This window comes from Mus caroli, unplaced genomic scaffold (assembly GCF_978045245.1).
Source record: "Mus caroli unplaced genomic scaffold, Mus_caroli_1 scaffold_4, whole genome shotgun sequence".
NCBI lineage: Eukaryota > Metazoa > Chordata > Mammalia > Rodentia > Muridae > Mus > Mus caroli.
In genome coordinates, this window is record NW_028227259.1 from 146730445 (window position 1) to 146751901 (window position 21457).

The following is a 21457-nucleotide window of genomic DNA, read 5'->3' on the forward strand; positions in this document are numbered from 1 at the left end:
AGTTCCCAGCTGGGCATGGTGGCCGACCTGTCTTCTCAGCATTCCAGAGGATGAGGCAGGAGGATGGTGAAGACTAGGCCAGCCTAGGCTACCTAGATAGGCAGACCCAGTTTCAGAAATAAACTAGTACCGAGCTAGGGAGATGGCTCAGTTGATAAAGTGCTTGCCATTGCACGCATGAGGCCTGGAGTTTGATTCCTACAACCCGTGCTCAATAAAATGAAATAAAGTAAAATAAAATAAGTTGGCAAGCCACTGAGAGACACTGCCTCTAAAACTAAGGGGACAGACAGTACCTGAGAAATGACATATGCACAGGCACACATGTACATACATGCATGTGCACACATGATAGATAGATAGATAGATGATAGATAGATAGATAGATAGATGATAGATAGATAGATGATAGATAGATAGATGATAGATAGATAGATAGATAGATAGATAGATAGATAGATAGATAGATAGATAGATGGATGATAGGTAGATGATAGATAGATGATAGATAGATAGATAGATAGATAGATAGATAGATAGATAGATGATAGGTAGATGATTGATAGATAGATAGATGATAGATAGATAGATGATAGATAGATAGATAGATAGATAGATAGATAGATAGATAGATGATAGATCTCAGCTGAGGCTCTACATCATGTCAACACACATACACACACACTCTTTCTCTCTCCTCTCCACCCCCATCCCAAATGCCTGGGTGTCCTCCTTTCCTGGATCATTCTCCTTCACTGGCCCTCGCTGCCTTTAGACACACACCCGAGTGCTGTCTGCTACCTTGGGCAAGGACCAGAAAAAAGGCATTTTTATTAGCAGCTGTATTTAGCCTGTTGTTTAAGCCTCAGCTCCTAGCTTGACCATTCATACAGAGAGAAAAGGCAACACTTAAGAAATAAGCAACAGCCAGGCATCCACCCGCTCAGCACTGCAGGCTGCCAGTCGGGCTGTTGGCTGCGTGACTTAGTGGTGAGTGACAGTTTCATTCAGCATGGAGACCCTGCTTAATTGGCCATGAAATCAAACTTTTGTATTGGCACGCTGTCTGCCCTGATACCTACAGCGCTTATGCCTGGGCGTTGGAGGGATACATCCAGCAAAGGCCCCTTGGTCATGCTGCACTGGGCTCTGCCTTGGTTCAGAGAAGATTGGGTAGCCTGTGAACAAATCATCTCCTACACTGGGGCTAGGGAGATGCAGGCATGGAGAGCTAGAGCTGATCCACTCTGTCCTCTAGAAACAAGCATCGCCTTTGGCAGCAGCTAGGTTTGTACCAGAAGAGCCCCTCTGGTTTTAAGACCTCCGTTCTTCCTCTCTAAGGGTGAACAGCACAGTGAAGGAGGAAGATCACAGAGTCTGTGTTCTCTAAGGAACAGCCATGCAGAGAGCTGAACTCCGCAGTTCCACTCTCCTTTGTGAGGCGTTTAGGTCTGTGGTGACAGCGACGCCTCCTTAGGAACATTCGCAGTTTCTATCCCGGTGCTTCCTTGCTGCTTCCTTAAGACCTCCAGGCGGACTTTCCCTGACAGTACGCTAAGAAACAAGATTGACAATCCAGGAATCGGTTACCAGTGATCTGTCATGGGGGAGTCCATCAGAGCAGAGTATCCAGGTGTCAGTCCCCCTGAGGCTTCATCCAGAGATCACTCATTTTAGATGCAAATATCAAACACCCGGGGATCAGTCTCTCAGGGGTCGATTTATCCTAAGAATCAGTCACAGGAACCAAGTCACCCATGGTTATCTTGTGATGTTATCAGAGGATTAGGCATCTGGGGATCAGACAAGAGGTCAATCTGACATGTGTCAACTGTCTAGGGGATCTGTCACCCAGAGACCAGTCACTCGGGGGACTGACTGAGCAGTCACCCAGGAAACAAGTCAGTCACTCAGGGGACCAGCTATACAATAGGCCTGTCACCCAGGGGACCCATCACCCAGGGAACCAGTCACCCAGGACACCGGTCACCTGGGAATTCATCCTCACAGATCCATCCTCTGGGGTTAGCCGGTAGAGACCTGGCCTTGTGTGTGAGAGACGTGTGACGTGTGGTGACTGGTGGGTCACCTGCATTCACTGCCCAGGGTTCTCTTGTGATAAACACAGCCATGCTGTCCTCTCTTGTTCTGACTGAGATGGAAGGCCAGGCACTGGGGATCTTCCCGGTACAAGGAGAATCAGTCGCACAAATCTCATTATTGTTAATAGTTCTGTAATGTTATTTTTCTCACAAATTTGTGGAGGTATTTTCTCCATCACTGATTTATTGAGATATTTAGCAGCATAATAAAAATGAGAAAAACAACTTGCAGTTGGGAAACAGTGGCTGCTCCCTCAGCTGCCAAGGGTTTTTTTTTAACCCACTGGTGATCGCTGTGTAAATATTGGTATGGATAAATAGCACACTGAATTATAATCCAAGTATGATATGCTAATTTTTGAAGGCAGAATTAAGCAAAATAAAAAACGCAAACGTTTTCTGCTGATAATTCGGAGGGAAATTATCTTGGCGCCACACCACCCTCCCACGCTCTCTGAGTGTAAGTAGATGGCTGAATAAATGGCTGTGTTGAGATCCTATATCAAAATTTTAAAATGTTTCTATAAAATACGCACAGAGTTCCTGGAGCTATGACAGAGCTCTTAAAGTCAAATATAGTCTTTGGGTGGCGACAGAAGTGGAGGTGATGGCATCCATCCCTAGTGGCTGCAGAGCATTAAGGAAGCATGGATGCAGGGCACACTGAGAAAGCTCCCCATAAACACTGAACACGTGTTCTGTAAGCTGTCCCTTCCTGGAATGTGGGTTGGAGTTGGGCGGGGCATGTTCTTGCCTTCTCTCTCCCTCCTGTCCATGGACTGCACATAGCCTATGAGAACAGAGACCCTCCTGACCAGTGGAAAGGCAGAAGAGTGTCCTACCAGAGTGGGCCCTGAATGAGGTAGGTGAACTAGGGGCCATCAGAGGCGTTCCAGGGCTCTGCAGGCCACGTGTATTAAATGTTCTATCACTCTAGAGTGTTCTTAAGCAAAATTCACCTAAGAAATACAAATCAGGGCTGGAGAGGCGGCTCAGTGGTTAAGATTGCTACTTACAGAGGATCTGAATCTGGCTCCCAGCATCTATTTCAGGCTTGCAACTGGCAATAACTCCACTCCAGGGGATCCCACACCCTCCTCTGGATGCCAAGGGCACCTGCACATACAGGACACACACTCACATAGACACTCATATAAATCCAAATAAATCTTTTAAAAACATGCACACACACACACACACTAGCATCCATTCTGTGCATATAAGCCTTGTTATTTTAGGAAGCCAGAGGAGAGACACCTATGCTATGGTTTGCTGTTGTGACATTGCCACCCCCGACAGGTCTCTTGATGAACAACCAACTATGTTAATATGTAGGAGTAAGTCTCGAGGCTCTACTCTCTGCTGATGCCTTTAAAAAGATCAGCTTCACTCGTTCATTAACCTGTGACTATCAGGGCTTCACCAGGGCAAAGTCTAAACCCTGAGCAAACACAGACTCATACGCTGGCAGGTCTCCTCCTGTTTGCCATTGGGCTAATCCATCCAAGTGCATCTTCTGCGAGGAAGGCAGTGTGGGGAGGCTCCGCTCTCCATCACCCTGGGCCGTAAAAACAGCAAGTGCGTGCACATGTATATTCAGTGGGCTTTTCCTCCCCAGATCTCCTGCTTCTTCAAGCCCCACGTACTTTTGCCTGTAAGGGGAAATTGAACTGGGGAAGGATCACTACATCATAGGAACAATTTAGACTCTGCACCCACCTTTTAGCAACAGCCTCCCCCGGGGAATAATTTATATTTTATTTGCAATCCCTCATGTTGCGCTGACTGCGTGTGAAGCTGTGTGCTAAGCACTTTAGAAATAAAAACATACTGACTGAATCCTCAAGGCAGGCCTACACTGTACATACCTTTGTCATCACCATTTGACAAACGAGGCACAGAGAAGTTGAGTGCTCTGCCTAAGGTCACACAACCAATGACAAGGCCACAAAGGTTGTGATGTTACAGTTTGTTCAGCCATGGTGCTTTGTGGCTTTTGGTGTTTGGTGGTTGTTGTTATTGTTGAGACATGGCCTCGTGTAGCCCAGACTGCCCCAGAACTTGCTGTAAAGCCAAGGGTGACTTGAACTTCAGATCCTCCTGCCTCCACCACCTAAGTGGAATTACAGGTGTGTGCCACCCCAACCAGTTTCATTGGTTGTGATCGGTATTTTCTTCCCTCTGTTTGTCAGTGCTTTGGGATCAAAACCGTTCACCCCTCTCTTCTTTTCTACATAACATTTTCTAGCTTGGACCTTATTCTTGTTCTCCTAAATATATAAGAATTTACATAAACTTAGCATTTACCTACTATGGAAAACTGTGCATAAAAGTCACCCCTTTAACATGAGCATGCGTGCGTGCATGCATGTATGTCTATGTCTCTGTCTGTCTGTCCCTGTGGAGGCCAGAGGTCAATCTTGAGTGTCATTTCTCAGTCACTCTCCACAGGGTCTCTCTCTAGTCTGGAGCTCACCCATTATGCCGGGCTGACAGCCATTGAGCACTAAAGAGGATCCTGTCTCCCCCTCCCCAGCTCTGAGACAACTCTCGTGCGCCGCCACGTGGATGCAGGAAATGGAACCCAGGTTCCCATACTGACGCAGCAAGTGCTTTCCCCTGTGCTGTCTCCATAGCCACACATTACCTTATCTAAATGCAGCATTGAGTAACTTCATAGTGCTGTGTATCCATTGCCACCATCCATCCACCTTCCCTCTTGGAAACCTAGGCTCTGTTACCTTTGGGTTCTGGTCCCTGGAACCTGCCACTCTACATTCCATCTCCAGCACTTGAACAACCCTGGAGACCTCATCTAAACAAAATTGTCCAGTATGTGGCCTTTGTCACAGGACGATTCCGGTGGCATCTTGTCCTCAGCATCCATGCGTATTGTCGGGATCCCTCCATTTTGAAAGTGGAGTAACATTCCATTGTATATTCACAAAGTGTTTCGCCCTTTGTCCATGGGTCATATGGGTAGTCTCCACCTTTCAGCATTGTGAATAGCATTGCTGGGAACCTGAATTTGCAAGCAACTGTCCAAAGTATAAAATCTTAAAAAAAAAAAAAAAAAAAAAAAAGATGCATACTGCATTTAGCACCATTGACGAACCATGCGAGCTTGGGACATAGCTCAGCAGTAGAGCGCCTACCTAGAAACCTTCAGTGAAGGACTGGGAGGGTGGCTCAGCCATGAAGCACTGGTGGGTTCAATCCCTAGCAGTTGTCCGGTGGGAGCAAAACTCTGCCTTTAGGGCAGGATTGACACTGCAGGGGCTCAAGAAGACACTTGGCATTGATAAGCTATTTCCATTTGAGAAGTGGCCTTCCAGGCAGAACCAGGGTCTAATCCCCAGCAGACAGCATGAAGTTCTAGAGGACCTAGATCCAATATGATAAGGAGAAGAGGGGACGTGGTATGAGAAAACACCACTCTGAAATAGTGAGGTGGCTCAGACAGGCCTATTGACCTGATATTGGTGTCAGAACTCAACATGATGGAATGGAGAATTGAGTCTTGCAAGTTGTCCTTTGGTGTCCACAAGTACACTATGGCATGCCCATACCCCCACATACGATAAATAAATGTAATAACAAAGAGATCAGCTTGCCCAGCTAGCTACTCTGGGACATTTGCTGATGACAAAGACACACCTCTGCTCCACTCGTGGCCCTCTCCAGTTTCTGAGGCTGCCCTCAGATGACCTGTCACAGGCAGCTGTGAGCTGGTCAACCAGGCAGGTGGGCAGCCAGGTGCCTGGGGCTCATAGTAATAACTTTTTTTTGCCTGATGTAATTGTTGTCTAGGTGGGTGGGGCTTACTGCCTCTGTCCACTAACCTAGGCCTAGTCCTGGAAGTTTCTCGACTCCATACAATCTCATCTAGGCCTAGAATGTTTTCAGCCTCTGAGACTTGCTGCTGACTAAGCTCACCTCTCACCCTGGCTAGTTCAACTCAGCTGTTCTGGCTCAAACCCCTCTCTAAGCTGACTGATTCAATCTGGCTTCTCAGCCTCTGACTGAATTGACCTAAAACTCTTTGTTTAGCCATCTGTTCTAAGCTTCTGGCTTATTCTCATTCTCTAGCTTGTTCTGTCCTTACCTGTGTCTAGCTTGTTCTCTCTGTAACCTGTCTCTGTGAAACTCTCCCAGTAAAACTGCCCCTTTCTTTTCTTCCTTTTCTCTCTGTGCTGCTCTCTCTTAGGTAGCTTCCCTTCCCTCTCTCTTCCTGTAGAGTTGGACATCAAATCTTTCTCTGATTCATCACTTTGTCTGCCACTCAATTAGACATCACTTTCAAACATGGGTGCTTCCTTCAACAAACTAACTTTACCTTCATTGTTTGGAATTAAAGGTGTGAATAAGGGTGTGTCTGCATTCCAGCCAGAGAGATTAAAGGAGTGTGCTAAGGACTGAGCCACACCACAGCTAAAACAGTCATTTTCAGTAAAAACAAAAACAACAACAAAAAACATTCTTGGGGTTCACAGAGATACCAAATATCCTATAACAGCTATCTATAGAAGAGTTGCCCTGACCTCTGCCCCATCTCTGATCCCTCTTGCAGATGAAGGCTTATGGGACATGTTTGCAAAGGACATTCCCAGGAGTGCTACATCATACACTGTGGACCTGGATAAGTTGCGGCAAGGGGTGACCTACGAGTTCCGGGTGGTGGCTGTGAACAAGGCAGGCTTTGGGGAGCCCAGCCGCCCTTCCATTGCAGTGTCAGGTAAGCCCTTCAGGAAATTTAGGGGTACCGTCCTTTCTCCAAAAGATGGAAACATAAAATGGCAGCACCCATCCATCTGTGAGAGGAGAGGGCAGGTGCTGAGGGACTGGCAGGCCCTCCCGCTGGGTGGAGGAGATGCTGCAGATCAGATCTCAGTAGGGAACACGGTATAGACCCTCCTCACTATGAAACTCCTCCCTGGGACTGCCTTCCTCAAGCCAAACCCCAGACATCAAGCCACTGGCAAGGACCCCAAATGACAAGGTGAGATTTCAAAGTCAGGCTGTGTCAGGACTCACATAAAAATCCAGCCATGGTGGCATGCTTGCAGTCTCTTCCTAGCTCTGCAGAGGCAGAGGGGGCATGACTAGGCTCTGATTAGAGATCTGCAGGGCAGTGAGGGACCCTGTCTATAAGGAGGTGGGTGAGTTTCTGAGGATGGCACCTGAAGTTGACCTCTGCCCCCCCCCCCACACACACACACACACTAGATAAAGGAGAAAGTACTACGAAGCAGCTTCATGTCCATATGGCCTTGAACTGTACACAGCAAACTGCAGGTGGAATACAGCTCATCTCTATCATGGGGCATCATCCACAAACACATCTGAGATCCTGCAGCACCCAAGCCAGCAGTGGCTGCCATCTGGACTATAGTCAGTTGGTGACATCCTTTAGAAATGCTAGCCACCATCACCCACTGGCCTCTCATCAGGATGCAAACTCTCCACAGGACAACCGAGGCCCTTCTTCCCTGCCAAACAGCAGAACAGGCGACATTCATGGGTGGCCATCTTGAAAGTCACGGAACTTGCTATATGGGATATTGAATGCACAGCCAGACACCCCACTTACATCCTTTGGATTCAAAACACTGTCATTGACTGAGAAACCCTGCGGTGCACCATTATCCAAAGCCAATTTCCCCTTTATTCCCAGCATGCACTCATTCGTCATCCAGCCAGCAAGACACTTAACGCAAAGGTGGATGTATTCTCTACAGGTTTTGGCAGCTGGAGGCAGACCCCCAGCTCTGCCTGCAAGAGGCTCATCATTCAGGGCCCTTGGTGCCATTTAAGCAGCTCCCCTACAGGGACACCCCTGACGGGCAGGAGTGGGGCCCTAGGGCTGTCCAGCACCTGCAGAGAAGACATTTTCCCATTTTCCTCTTAGTGAACAGAACAGAATAAACAGGAAGGAAGACACACACCCTTTGCCAAAGCAGCTTTTACACGCAACATTTCAGAGGGAATGGCTCAAAAGCAGGTTTGAACACGAAGCCTGCTGTCTAGCTCAGTTTTGCTGAGGACATAAAATAAATAACACACAGCCCCAGACTTGAGGGGCTCCTGGACCAGTAGAGGAGACCAACAGGTAGCTAAATATGCCAGTGGCGTCTGAGGACAGCAGTATGTGTTGAATCCAGAGAGCTTGAGGGCTCAGCCATCACCTTGTTGGTCACCAATGGGAACCATGGGTGGGGGAGGAGGGCATAGGTCTTCCATCTGGGCAGATTTCCTCAGTGACAGTGGCAAAGGACAGATATGAGGAAATAGGAGAGTGGAAAATGATCGCAACGCTAGGGACCAGGTTGCCATGGTGAGACCATCAAGTGTAACAAAGCCAAGTATACAGTGTCCCTTGAGGGAAGGCTGAGCCAGGGAGGGGGAGCAGGGTCATGCATTAAGTCAGTGTTTCTAAGCAGGTAAGAAACTCGAGGAGGCATTGAGTTTGTTCTAAAGGTAAGGGCAGAGGTGGGAGAGGACGGTCTGCTTGCTATCCATCTGCCCTGTCTTCTCTTCCTGCTGCTGTGACACAGTACCCTGACAAAAGCAACCCAAGGGTAAATGGTTTGCTGTGGCTTCCACTTCAAGGTACAGTTCATCTCGTAGGGATGTTAACGAGGTGGGAGCTGGTCACTCACACTGACACCCAGGAAGCAGGAGGGACTGAATGCATGCTCTGCTGCCTTTCTTCATGTAAATAGTATCTGAGTTAGTGTTTCCATTGCTGTGAAGAGACACCATGACCAAGGCAACTCACACAAAGGAAAGCATCTAATTGGGGCTGGCTTACGGTTCAGAGGTGTAACCCATTATCATCATAGCGGGAAGCATGGTGGCATGCAAGCAGACATGGTGCTGGAGAAGTAGATGAATATTCTAAATCTGGTTCCCAAGCAGCAGGAAGAGACAGTGGGCCTTGCTGCAGCATCTGAGACCTCAAAGCCTGCCCCCAGTGACACACTTCTTCCCACGAGGCCACACCTCCTAACAGTGCCATTCTCTGTGGGCCTATGGGGGCCATTTTTATTCAAACCACCATATGTAATCTAGGACCCCAGCTGGGAACCATGCCACCCACAGTTAAGATGGGTCTTCTGCCCACATCAGATTACCTGACCAACATGATAACCCCTGACAGCATCCAGAGGCTTGTCTCCTAGGTGTTTCTAGATTCCCACTGAGCTGAAAGTTAACCACCAGAGATTCCTCAAGTGTGACAGTATAAAGAAGGCAGAAAAATCCCTAAGGGTGGATTCCTAAAACTGTTATGGAGCTAATGGAGGTCCCAGAGAAGCATCTGCTGAATTGCAACAGCCATGACAGCTCCTTCTCTCCCCTACCACCAGGTGCTGGGGAGACACTGTGTGGAGCTACTGTTGAGCCTCATGCTTATGGTCTCTTCCACAGCACAAGCTGAAGCCCCGTTCTACGAGGAATGGTGGTTCCTGCTGGTGATGGCACTCTCCAGCCTTCTCCTCATCCTCCTGGTGGTCTTCGTGCTGGTTCTGCATGGGCAAAGCAAGAAGTATAAGAACTGCAGCACAGGTGTGATATCTGTCTCTCTCTATGGTGGCCTGGCATTTAGACACGAAGACTGACATTTGAATCTGCCAGGATCTCCTTTAACAATGCATAAATATCAGGGAAATAAGTACCTCAGTGGCAGAGCCCCTGCCTAGAATCCCCCAGTGAGGGGCTGGGGGCGTGGCTCAGTGGTAGAGCCCCTGCCTAGAATCCCCCAGGGAGGGGCTGGGGCGTGGCTCAGTGGCAGAGCCCCTGCCTAGAATCCCCCAGGGAGGGGCTGGGGCGTGGCTCAGTGGTAGAGTGTTCACCTAGTATACTAGATTCCTTAAACTGCATCCTCAGCACTAGCAAAACAAAAGAGGAGCTGCAGACCTGCAGTTTCTCCCCCTCATATTACCCATGTGTCTTAGCCATGGCATTGGAGTTGCTGGGCTCCTGATCTTCCTTCCCATGCTCTTAGGTGCTCATTTTAAGCAGGACTAGATAGGATCTGTCTCATCCCCGCCCCTCTGACCACAGGGATAAGCTGGGACCCATCTCGGATCTTTAGGGTAGCTCACTGAGTGTGATGGAAACATCCCTAAGGTATGGCCTTTCTCGTGTACTCGCACCTGGACCACACTTTCCAGTCCCTCTGCATACCCTCCTCCAGCTCTGACTCCTTCTAAGGGTCAATTCCCTCGATGTCCGCAGAGCTCCATGCTCAGCATGAGCCCGAGCTTCAACAGCACTTGTGTGCCACTGGGTTGCTCATCATCACCACCGTTAGAGAAGTAAACATGTATGTGGGGGGGTGGAGCTAGCCGCAGGAACTCTCGGGTGGTGTGGCTTCTTAGATGTTGAGGACAGGAGAAGGCCAAGTGGGGGCATGGTTCTTAAAGGCTAATGCTGTGGTCTCATCTTGGGGGAGAGGAGCAGAGAGGGACAGTGTAAGATTCAGCCTTATGGGTGCTACGGGGGCTCCGCACCTGTGCAGAGTTGACGAGAACACATTGCTCCACACACTTCAGGGTGCTGCTCTTTGTTGTCCTCGGGTTCTGAAAGCCTTGTGACCACCAGTAAGAAGAGCATGTCTCACCATAATGTGGCTCGCACCCCCCAGTCCTCACCTAGCAGCAGTTAGCTGAGCCAGAGAACACCAGAGCCAGAGGAAAGGGACTGGGGAAGGAGCCCAGCTGGTAGAGAACTGACTGTAACAGGGGACCAGAGTCAGATCCCCAGCAGTGGCACAGGGAGTGTGGGCTTGATGCTAAGTGCTCATAATCCCGGATCAGAGGAAGTATTGACAGGTGGATCTCTGGGGCTCACAAAAGCAGGGATCCCTCTCCAGCGTCAGTACAGCAGATCCTTGTGCTGGAGGCGGGGGAGCGGGTTTAATAAGATGGAGTGCCTAAATTGCCGGACATTAGCAATCCATCCCTGAATAGAAAGGGTTTATTCTTTTTCTTTGCTGCGTAAATTCACTTCTAACAAGTGTTCGTAAATCAGATTTTATTCCCCTAGGGTTTACAGTGTATGAATGGCATGTCATTTTAGTGAGTTAATGTGGTCACAGAAAAGCATAAAGTCCCTCTCCTCTCCTCTCCTGTCCTCCCCTCCCCTCCCCTCCCCTCCCCTCCCCTCCCCTCCCCTCCTCTCCTCCCCTCCCCTCCCCTCCCCTCCTCTCCTCTCCTCCCCTCCCCTCCCCTCCTCTCCTCTCCTCTCCTCTCCTCCCCTCCCCTCCCCTCCTCTCCTCTCCTCTCCTCTCCTCCCCTCCTCTCCCCTCCCCTCCTCTCCTCCTCTCCTCCCCTCCCCTCCTCTCCTCTCCTCCCCTCCTCTCCCCTCCTCTGCTCTCCTCTTCCATCTGGAAAACAGACTAGGAAAGGCACATCAGACCTTCAGCTTCCAATACCCAGCCTCCCCCTATTGTACTAATTTAATATCATAATTAAAGCCCAAGGGTGGGGCTTGTGTCCCAGAGGGTTACTTGGAGGGACTTTTCATGTCCTTAGTTGACTCCTGGCAGGAGCTTGCCAGTCCCTCACTTTGTTCCACCTGCCCAGGACCCATCAAGTCACATGACTAAGCAGAGGCAGACTTAACATCCATTTTTTGCACCGGGTCTGTGGGCTTTTCTGTCTCAGCCTCCAGCTCCACGGAAGGTGCAGGGTGCCTATCACAGGGACTCCTCTCAGGGGAACATATACCTCACCATGTCTGGGCAGGGGTGTGTGTGAGACACCATCCTACAGGCTGCAGGATGGTTGAGAACATACCACATAAAATCCTCACCCTCAAAGAATCTCTCAGCCAACACTGGGAAGGTAGAAGACAGGGTCCAAGCACCGAGTACATGTGCTCGTGCAAACTTCCCTGGCGGGGGCTAGGGAGATGGCTCAGTGAGTACGAGTGCTTGCAGCACAAACATAAAGATCCGTGTTCAAGTCCCCAACACCCACATAAAATCTAGGGCATGGCAGTGCCCATGTCTATAACCCCAGTGCTATGTGGAGCTTACCATATTCCAGAAAACTCTCCACAGGCATGACCAGAGGTTTGTCTCTTGGGTTATTCTGAATTCCAGTAAGTTGTCAATCAAGATTGACCATCACATGGGGCTGGAGAGGCAGCCCAACAGATAAAGGCACCTGCGGCCAAGCCCGAAGACCCAAGTTCAATTCCCAGGACCTGCATGATGGGAGGAGACTCAACTTCTGAAAGTTGTCTTCTGACCTCCACACAGGGGCTGTGGCATGCATACCCACACAGAGAAAGACACTAGATAGACAGATAGATAGATAGATAGATAGATAGATAGATAGATAGATTTATTTTACAGTTTAACTCTCACAGACACACTTTTGTAGATTTATTTTAAAGTCTACAGTTCAGGCTGGGCAGTGATGATGCATACCACAGAGACAGGCTGATCGCTGAGTTCGAGGCCAGCCTGGTCTACAGAGCAAGTTCCAGGACAGCCAGGGCTACATAGAGAAACCCTGTCTCAAAAAAACAAAAACAAAACAAAAAAAGCCATAATTTAGCAGACATGCGGCCACCACCACTATCCGATGGGCCATCTCTATCCTCTCCTAAAGGAAGCCCTTTCTTTGCCTATCTTACCCATAAAGCACGTCTTTTAACTTCCACTTTCATTACGTGATCGTGAGTTCCTTTTTAATTCTGCTACTTGTGAAATATTTGACTTCCCCAGCTTCTAATGAGGGTATGCACTCTGAGCATATTTTCATAAAATATTGGCCAGGATACTGGCATACTGGCACCAGGCAAGATAAACACTGAAATGCTAATATCACTCTTTCAATCCAGTCTCTGCCTCTCCCACTGAGGCAGTACCGTGTGGTTCTGGGGGTCACATATGACAAGAACACAGGAGCTCGTGGTGTTTACTAACCCACCCCTGTGACGCTGCGGTAGACTCATGACTAAGATTCTGCTGGCTTTCCCTACCTAGGTAAGGGCATCTCCAACATGGAGGAGACGGTGACCCTGGATAACGGAGGTTTTGCCGCCTTGGAGCTCAACAGCCGCCACCTCAATGTCAAGAGCACCTTCTCAAAGAAGAACGGAACCAGGTAGGGGGGCTGTGCTGAGCCACTGAAGGCTGGATGTGTGTCCCCAGCTACAGGTACCACTAAACAAATTCCACCGTGTAACAGAAGCACAGCTCTAAGCCACCAGGGAGTGCTGGATCTAGGGGTTCAGACTGCAAAAGGATTAGAGAAGTCTCCAGAACTTCTGTAGAGATGTGGGAAGGGACCAGAGCCTCCCTCACACAGGAGGCCATAGACTAGGGACACCTAGAAAGCTCTAGGCTTTGTCTCCCCTTGGGTCAGGGACTTTCCAGTTCATCACAGACTACAGCAGGCTTGACCTATGTCCGAGATGGAAGGCTTTTTATAATTGTCACTGCTGCCTGCTTTCCAAGTTGTCCCTCAGGGACACAGACAGCCCTTCCAGATGTGGTTCGAAGTGAAGACAGGTGTGACCCTCCCCATCCCCCAAAGCTCTTAGCTTCACCCCCTACCAGCTTTAGCAGGAAGTAAGTGTCCCAAATTGGAATTAAAAGGTGGCCTTTTGACCCGAAGCATTCTGAGTCTCCTCTACAAATATACAAAGCAGGGCTAGGGAGATGGCTCAGTCAGTAAAGTGCTTGCCATAAAAGAATAAGCTCCTGAATTCAATCTCTCCAACCCAGGAGGAGAGAACAGATGCATGTGTGTATTGCTAATTCCAGTGACAGCTGAGAGGATTCCCAGAGCCTGCTGGCTAGCTAGCCTAGCCCACTCGGAGTTCTGGGCAAGTGGGGCCCTGTTTCAAAAGAAAATAACAAAGAGAGATGGTTCAATATTTAGAGTACTTTCTGCATAAACATACAGACCTGAGTTCAAATCCCCATAAACCACATAAAGCAAAATGAGTCTGTAACTCTAGTACCCCAATGGGACGAGAGACTGAGACAGGAGAGTGCCCAAAAGCTCAGGGGCCAGCAGCCAACAGTATCTATATCAAACAAGGTGGGAGGCAAGGGCCAACACCAGAAGTTGTCCTCTGACCGCCACACATGTGCCCTGTCATGTACACAACTGCACTCACACACGTGACCACACACATGCATAACGTACACACACGTATGCATACCTCCACACGTATGAGCACCTTTCCACAGGCATGGGAGAGTGCCTTCCCCTAGTAACCGACATGGGGCTCCCCAGGGTTAAAGGTGCTGCTTCTCGCAGGGCCAGTTTCAATACAAATCTGCTTTTCACCGCAGAGAGTGGGGCTCACACACCATCAGAGACATAGGTGGGCCAAAGACCTCCCATGACAAGCCCATTGTGCCTCAGGATGCTTTGTCCTCCGCCACTCAGAGACTTGAATTGTTTGAAGGGCACTGAAGCCCAGCGCTCATCTTTGGAGGAAGCAGGTCCCAACCACTCTTCCACTTGGTGCCCAGCCAGAGCACACTGGGCTACCACACACCCCCTCACTAGCTTCCTTGGGGCAGGGTGGAAGCCAGTGATACCCAGTCCTGCCTTTCTATTCCATCTGTCTCCTGAGAGTCAAGTTTCTCCTGTTGAGTCAGAGAAACGTGAAAAAAATACTCACTTATGTCAAGACAAAGAGGGGCTATCACAGGGGACTTTAATATCCCTGCTGGGTTCCGCCCCTGCTGCAAATCCCTTTCCCACTTCGGAGGAGCTCCTTGTCTTGAGGCTCATCACCCAAGGATAGACAGTCCTAAGCTTGCTAAGCCCCTGTGCTTCCTAGGTAAACAGGAAGTTACTTTTCAGTAAAGTTGAAAGGTCTTGACCCACAAAGGCACATCCCCAAGGAGTTCTCTACCAAGAGAAACACAGATGTCTGACATAGCAAGACAAGAACCTGTGGCTCCTATGGAGATGCTGTAAACGCTGGATAGCATTTGCAGCTGGATGAGGAAGTCTTTCCAGCAGGGCCCACTGCAGCAGACCTGTCATTCTGAGTACGTACTAGGGAGGCCGAGGTGGGAGGAGTACAAGTATAAGGTATGCCTGGGCTATGGAGTGAGTTCAGATTCAGCCTGGGCAATTGAATAAGACCCTGTCTCAAGGCTGAAGGTATAGGTCAGCAGTTGAGCCCCTGCCTAGCATCCCCCAGTGAGGGGCTGGGGGCATGGCTCAGTGGTAGAGCCCCTGCCTAGAATCCCCCAGGGAGGGACTGGGGGTGTGGCTCAGTGGTAGAGCCCCTGCCTAGAATCCCCCAGGGAGGGGCTGGGGGCGTGGCTCAGTGGTAGAGCCCCTGCCTAGAATCCCCCAGTGAGGGGCTGGGGGCGTGGCTCAGTGGTAGAGCCCCTGCCTAGAATCCCCCAGTGAGGGGCTGGGGGCGTGGCTCAGTGGTAGAGCTCCACCTAGAATGCCCCAGGGAGGGCTGGGGGAAGTAAATTATCAGGAAGGCCTTTGGCTAGAATCTGCCAGTATGAGATTGGGTGTATGACTCAATATGGCATGATATGCCTATTATGTACAAGGCTCTGGATTCGATGTCCAGTACAGAACAAAAAGCCTTTTCTATTTTTTTCCATTTAAGCAACTTGAACAAAAAGTCTGAGAGCCTTCCATCTACCCTATGTTCAGGCAACCTTAGGGGCTCTATGTAGGAACAGACCCACATGGCTGCTAGGTTTGTGAGGTCCCATTTTGTGTGAGGGTTTGGAAGGATGCACAGGGTAGACAGTGAGTCCTCAGGCATCTGACCCTCGAGCACAGAGACAGTTTCTGCAGAGGGAGGGTCAGGTCTTCGGTCTGCATCCTTGTATCCAGAGCCAAGTGCCCCCTTGTCACTCAGCCACCTGAGGGAGGGCAGGCTGACACTGGATGGTCTGAAGCCGCCAGAGGGTCTCAGCTTAGCTGCTCTGCAGCTCACACAGCCCTGGGGAGGGAAGGCCTCACTTTCATCCTCCACAATTGACCTCCCTGAGAGTCATGAACTCTCTCACAGGGTCAGGTACTACCATGAGCCCACCAAAAGCCACGAACAATGTCAAATTGAGTCAGAAAGGAAGACTGGCCCTTTGTTCTCAGCAGCCCCGGGTTCATCAGTGTGAGGGAACAAAGAGTCCTGTGCTGTTGATAGTCGGTCTGCATGTTTGCAGGGCCCCAAGAACAAAACCTGTAGGTTACATGGGGTCACCCAGACCAGTCCCTCTAGCTGAAGTCTCACATATCTTTAAAATGAGGCCCGGAGCCAGCTATGATGGCACAGACCTGTCATCTGAATACAAAGGGCCTAAGGTAGGAGAACTGTATGTTTGAGGCCAGCCTGGGCTACATAGTAAGACTCTGTCTCAGAGGAGAATGAAAGAGACTAGGGTGATAGCTCAGTGGGTAAAGCACCTGCTGTGCACGCACGGCCCTGAGTACAGGTCCCCAACACTCACATAAACAGCTGGGCACGATGGCACACATCTGGAGCCCCGGCAGGAGAAATGGAAAGTCCTAGGGTGATGCTTGCCAGATGAGCTAGCCAAACTGGCAACAACACTCTATCTCAAAAATAATGTGGGAAGCGATTAAGGGAGACACTGACATCAACCTCTGGCCTCTACATGCATGCACATACATGTATGCATGTACCATGCATGTGAACACATGCATAAAATATACACAGAGATAAAAAAGAGGTACAATTGGTTCAAAGTTGTCTGGCTAAGTGGTGCCTTATTTTGTGTGGGAAGGCACCACTGTAGTGCCGTAAATTTAAAAACAAAGCAAAAATCCCCAGATTAATCAAAATGGTTAGATGGCAAATGACAAATGAATCGTTCCCAAAATAAATTGTTTTTGAGGTGGAGAAAATGGAGGCCTGGAGCCCTGTAGGATGGATGGCTCAGCAGTTAAAGGCACTTGCCACCAACCCTTATGACCTCATGGTGGAAGAGAGACCTAGGGGCTCCAAGTTGTCCTGGACCTCCACGCATATGCATGGCACATGTACATGTCAGCACACGGACATACACATTAAAAATAAATTAATAGTTTTAAAGGAGTTTCTTGGACCTTCCCTGGGGAAACTAAGGCAGGGCCAACCCTAATGGAGTTACAATGGCCAAGATGCCAGAGTAACTGGGAAAATGGCTTTCTCATGCTCAGGTCACTGAGAGTAACTTTCCTGATAGGGGAAAGGTCATCCGCCTGCAGTCCACCATGCAGCCTTGCAAGCGACTTCAGGCTGAGGGTCCTGCACATAGGGAAGGTATCTAAGAGTGCAGCTGGCCTTCCAGCTGACAACAGTCACAGAGACCCCTGAAGAGCCCCAGGACAAAAAGGATGCTCCTGGTCCCGACTCGTTTAACAATGCATCAGTTGTCAGCACAGACTCTCCCTCAGGTTATAGTGTCTCCGTCTATAAAAGTAAACCGAGGGAACTGGAGACACTGCTCAGCACTTAAAGCACCTGCCTGCCGGGAAAGCATGAGGCCTGGATTCAGATCTCCAGCACCCATGTGCTCGGCAGGCAGAATGATGGCCTACCTGTAACTCCAGGGCTCTGGAGGCAGTCAAGGGAATCACTGGAGCAAGCTACCCACCAGACTAGCCTAACAGTGAGCTCTGAGTTCCATTGAGAGACCATATATATATATGGTGAGAGCAATTGAGGAAGCCTCCTGATTCTATGTACGGGAACACACACACACACACACACACACAAGCACATACATGCACACATGCAAACATGCAGACCCAAGTACACATAATAAACATGAAAGTAATGTTTAAAAACTTATAAAAAGAAACAAAACAGGAAGTTGTAGAGGGCAGGGTGTGTTTGTTTTCCTTTGCCATGTGACAAATGACCCTACTACAGCACACATCTCACATGGTAGAAACCGCTCCAGCCCAGCTGGTCACCTACTAGGGCCAACCATGGCTATATTCCTTATGCCACTAGGCTTTATTCTTAGGTAAGACTCCAACAGGCCAGAATTCTTTTCTAAGCTCACACTAGCTCTTAGCTGAGTGTGTCTGTGTGCCCCATGTGACTTAGGGCTGGCCTTTTCCTGCCATAGACTGAGGGCTACCTTTGGTCCCCTGCACCCAGAGGCCACCCACAGCATGTGTTTCTTCCTGCAGAGACAGCAGGAGTTCCTTTCGGGTCTGTCTTATTTGCCACCAGAGGTCTGCATGCAGCTGAGGATAGCTACAGATGACGACCAACGGAAAACCATAAACTCACTTACAGCACTATGAGCATGATTTAGAGTGGCTGAATGAGAGAGCTCTGGGTTCAGCGAGAGACACTGCCCCTGTAAACAAAGTGAAGAACAATGAGGGAGAGACTTAGCATTGACCTCTGAGCTCCAAATGCATTGTGTGCATCCACACACATGCAGAAATGCACACATACACGATGCACACAAAAGGCTTGGCCGTGCTTCACATTCTATCTCCAGCTGGCCAAGATGACCTTCTTCATACAGTGTTATGTGATTGTGACAAATAGAGACACCCTTTCTGCATAATGTGATATGATCACAGTCATCCCTATAGCCCACTAGTTACAAACCAGACACGGGCAGCTCTGCCTACAGCTGTGGCCTGGATGTGACAGGGAGCAGTGATTGGGCTAAGGATTCTGTCAACCAGTGAAGGCTAATGCCTCAAGGCCTCCTTGCCCTGGGACCCCAGCTTTGTGTCCTGCGCCCCAGCAGAGTGGGAGCCCAGGCTATGGCACACTTTCCTGACATAGACTCATCAGCAAGAGACCATCCACAAGTCTCCTCCTGACACGTAAGGCCTCTTCCCCATAGATTTGCCCTCATCCTCAGCCAGTGCACACTACACTTCCTTTGTCTCCTAGAATTCCATGCGCTCTGCACCTCCTGCTGTCCCAGAGCTCATGTGCCCTTCTTGTGGAGAGTCCCACAGCTTGTCCCTAGTCCCCTGACCTTGCACCGTGCCTGAGGCCTACAGGCTGTAGAATCACAGATAGCCATACTTAAAGGTCTAGGTTAGTCATAGAGCATAGCATGCAATCATAGGAATGTTTTCCTCCTATTCCTGTGTGAGCAAGACCAGGCAGCAGCCTAGGAGTCCCACCCCCAGGGGAGTGTCCTTTGTCTAAATTAGCTTGTGGTATCTTCCTGTTTTAGATCCCCACCCCGACCAAGCCCCGGAGGTCTGCACTACTCTGACGAGGACATCTGCAACAAATACAATGGCGCCGTGCTGACGGAGAGTGTGAACCTCAAGGAGAAGTCGGTGGATGGGTCGGAATCCGAGGTCAGTGCCATGCTTGCTTCCAAGCAGTGACCACCATACCTGCTTCATGAGCCTTCTGCTCCCTCAACATGTCTCATCTCATTTTGGTTTCGCAGTCACCCGTGGGATGGGCAGCACTGACGGTGGAGGGCCCACTGTAGATGAGGGAGCACTCAAATCTGAGAGGTTGCATAGCTTTTCCTGGGAGATGACAAACAACAGCTCTGCACACAGATAGGGAGCTACCAACAGACCCAAGGAAGGTTCCATCCAAGTCAAGCGATGGAGACCGTGTGCCTTCTCATTGCTGTGACAAAATACCTGAGAGAGACTCAAGTTGAGCAGGGTTTATTTGACTCACAGATCAGAGGAATAGTCCATCATGGTGGGAAGGCACAGAGAAGGAGCAGGAGGCAACTGGCTACACTGTCTGTATGCAGGAAGCAGAGGGCATGTTCTCTCCTTTTTATTCAGCCCAGGACCTCAGCCTAGGGAATGGCACCGCCCACATTTAAGTTGGATATTCCCAGCCTAATCTAGAAACTTCCTCACAGATAGACTTGCCTCCTATGTGATTCTAGGCCCTGTCAAGTTGGCACTCAGTCTAAGCCACCGTATAACCAGTAAGTTTATTGGGGTTCCTTACATGAATTCAGATGACTCTCAAAGAGTTCACACACACACACACACACACACACACACCCCAGGAACCCCACACCTAGTCAATACCTATCTTCTTTTAAAGAGTCTCAGGACACAAGATCCTTCATGAGGATCCCTAGCAGATCTCATGACTCTTGTGAGCTCTCCAGCTTCCTCCATGAGAGATTGCTAATGGACTCAGTCTCAAGATGTCTCATGCACACCATTGAAGCTACTCCATTTTAACTTGGCGATGGTCATGTCCAAACTGAAGGACACAGCCTCACTACACAAGCTCATAGTCATGACCTCCTTGGGACCAATCGGTCCCTCCCACACATATAGGCAGCCCAAATGCTAGCAGCCTGTTCATTGGATATCAGGTCCTACTTCTTAAATCTCAGGGCTGGGGTAAGAGATGGGCAAAACTAGTGTTCTCTGAGCAGAGGGCCCCCTGCAGTACAGAGCATAGGTATGGGCCCAGCACTCATCCCCAGGCCCTGTGTGTACTAGATACACACCATGTCTTTGTAAGTGTTCTATTGCTAGAAGGAGATACCAGGTCCACAGCAACTCTTATAAAAGAAACTATGTAACTGAGGCTTGCTTACAGTTCCAGAGGTTTAGTCCCTTATCAGAATGGGGAAAGCATAGCAGTGTGCAAGCAGACTTGGTGATGGAGAGGTAGCTGAGAGTTCTACACCCAGATGCTCAGGCAGAAGGAAGAAAGAGAGCTACTGGGCCTTGCTTAGGCATTTGATAACCTCAAAGCTCACCCCTATTGCCACACTTCCTCCCACAAGGCCACACTTACTTCTACTGAGCCACACCTCCTAATCCCTCCCAAGTGATGCCACTCCATTTGACTGAGCCTATAGGGGCCATTCTTATTCAACTCACCATGTTCCACTTCTCCCAGTCCTGGAAGTCACAGATACCAGAACACCTCCCATCAAAAGGCATGACCCACCAAGGGTCTCCAGCTACCCAGGGTGGACACTGGAAGAGCCACTCTCTGTAGAGATGAACCTATTTTCCGGTGTGTTCTAGATCTTGGTTAGAATGGCAGAGGGCCTGAGCCCTGTGTGTGTGTGTGTGTGTGTGTGTGTGTGTGTGTGTGTGTGTGTGTGTATGGGACTGATAGAAAGTAAAACTATACAGCACGCCCCTGAGACTGGAGAGATAGCTCAGTGGATGAAGTGGGGATTTAAGTTCAATCGCCAGCACTTATGCAAAACACAAGATGTGGCAGTCTATGCTATAAACCCAGCACTGGGGAGGCAGAGACAGCAAATCTCTGGGGCTTGCTGGCTTGGCAGTCCAGCTGAATTGGTGAGCTGCAGGCCAGCAAGGGGCCCGGCCTGAGAGAAGCATGTCACCTAACATTATATATACATGCACATGCCTGTGTACCTGCTCACTCATGTT

The 21457-nt window shown here is 49.5% G+C and overlaps 1 protein-coding gene across 2 annotated transcripts in view; it reads left to right on the forward strand.

Annotated features, from left to right (window-relative positions):
• The window catches only part of Sdk1 (sidekick cell adhesion molecule 1), a 967445-nt gene that overhangs the window by 930466 nt on the left and 15522 nt on the right, over window positions 1–21457 (forward strand). For both annotated transcript variants that reach the window (XM_085837397.1, XM_085837398.1), the window contains 4 exons: window positions 6673–6837; window positions 9531–9668; window positions 13102–13222; window positions 19279–19408. In XM_085837397.1, coding sequence (XP_085693523.1) covers window positions 6673–6837; window positions 9531–9668; window positions 13102–13222; window positions 19279–19408 — 554 coding nt within the window. The remainder of the gene's footprint in view (window positions 1–6672; window positions 6838–9530; window positions 9669–13101; window positions 13223–19278; window positions 19409–21457) is intronic.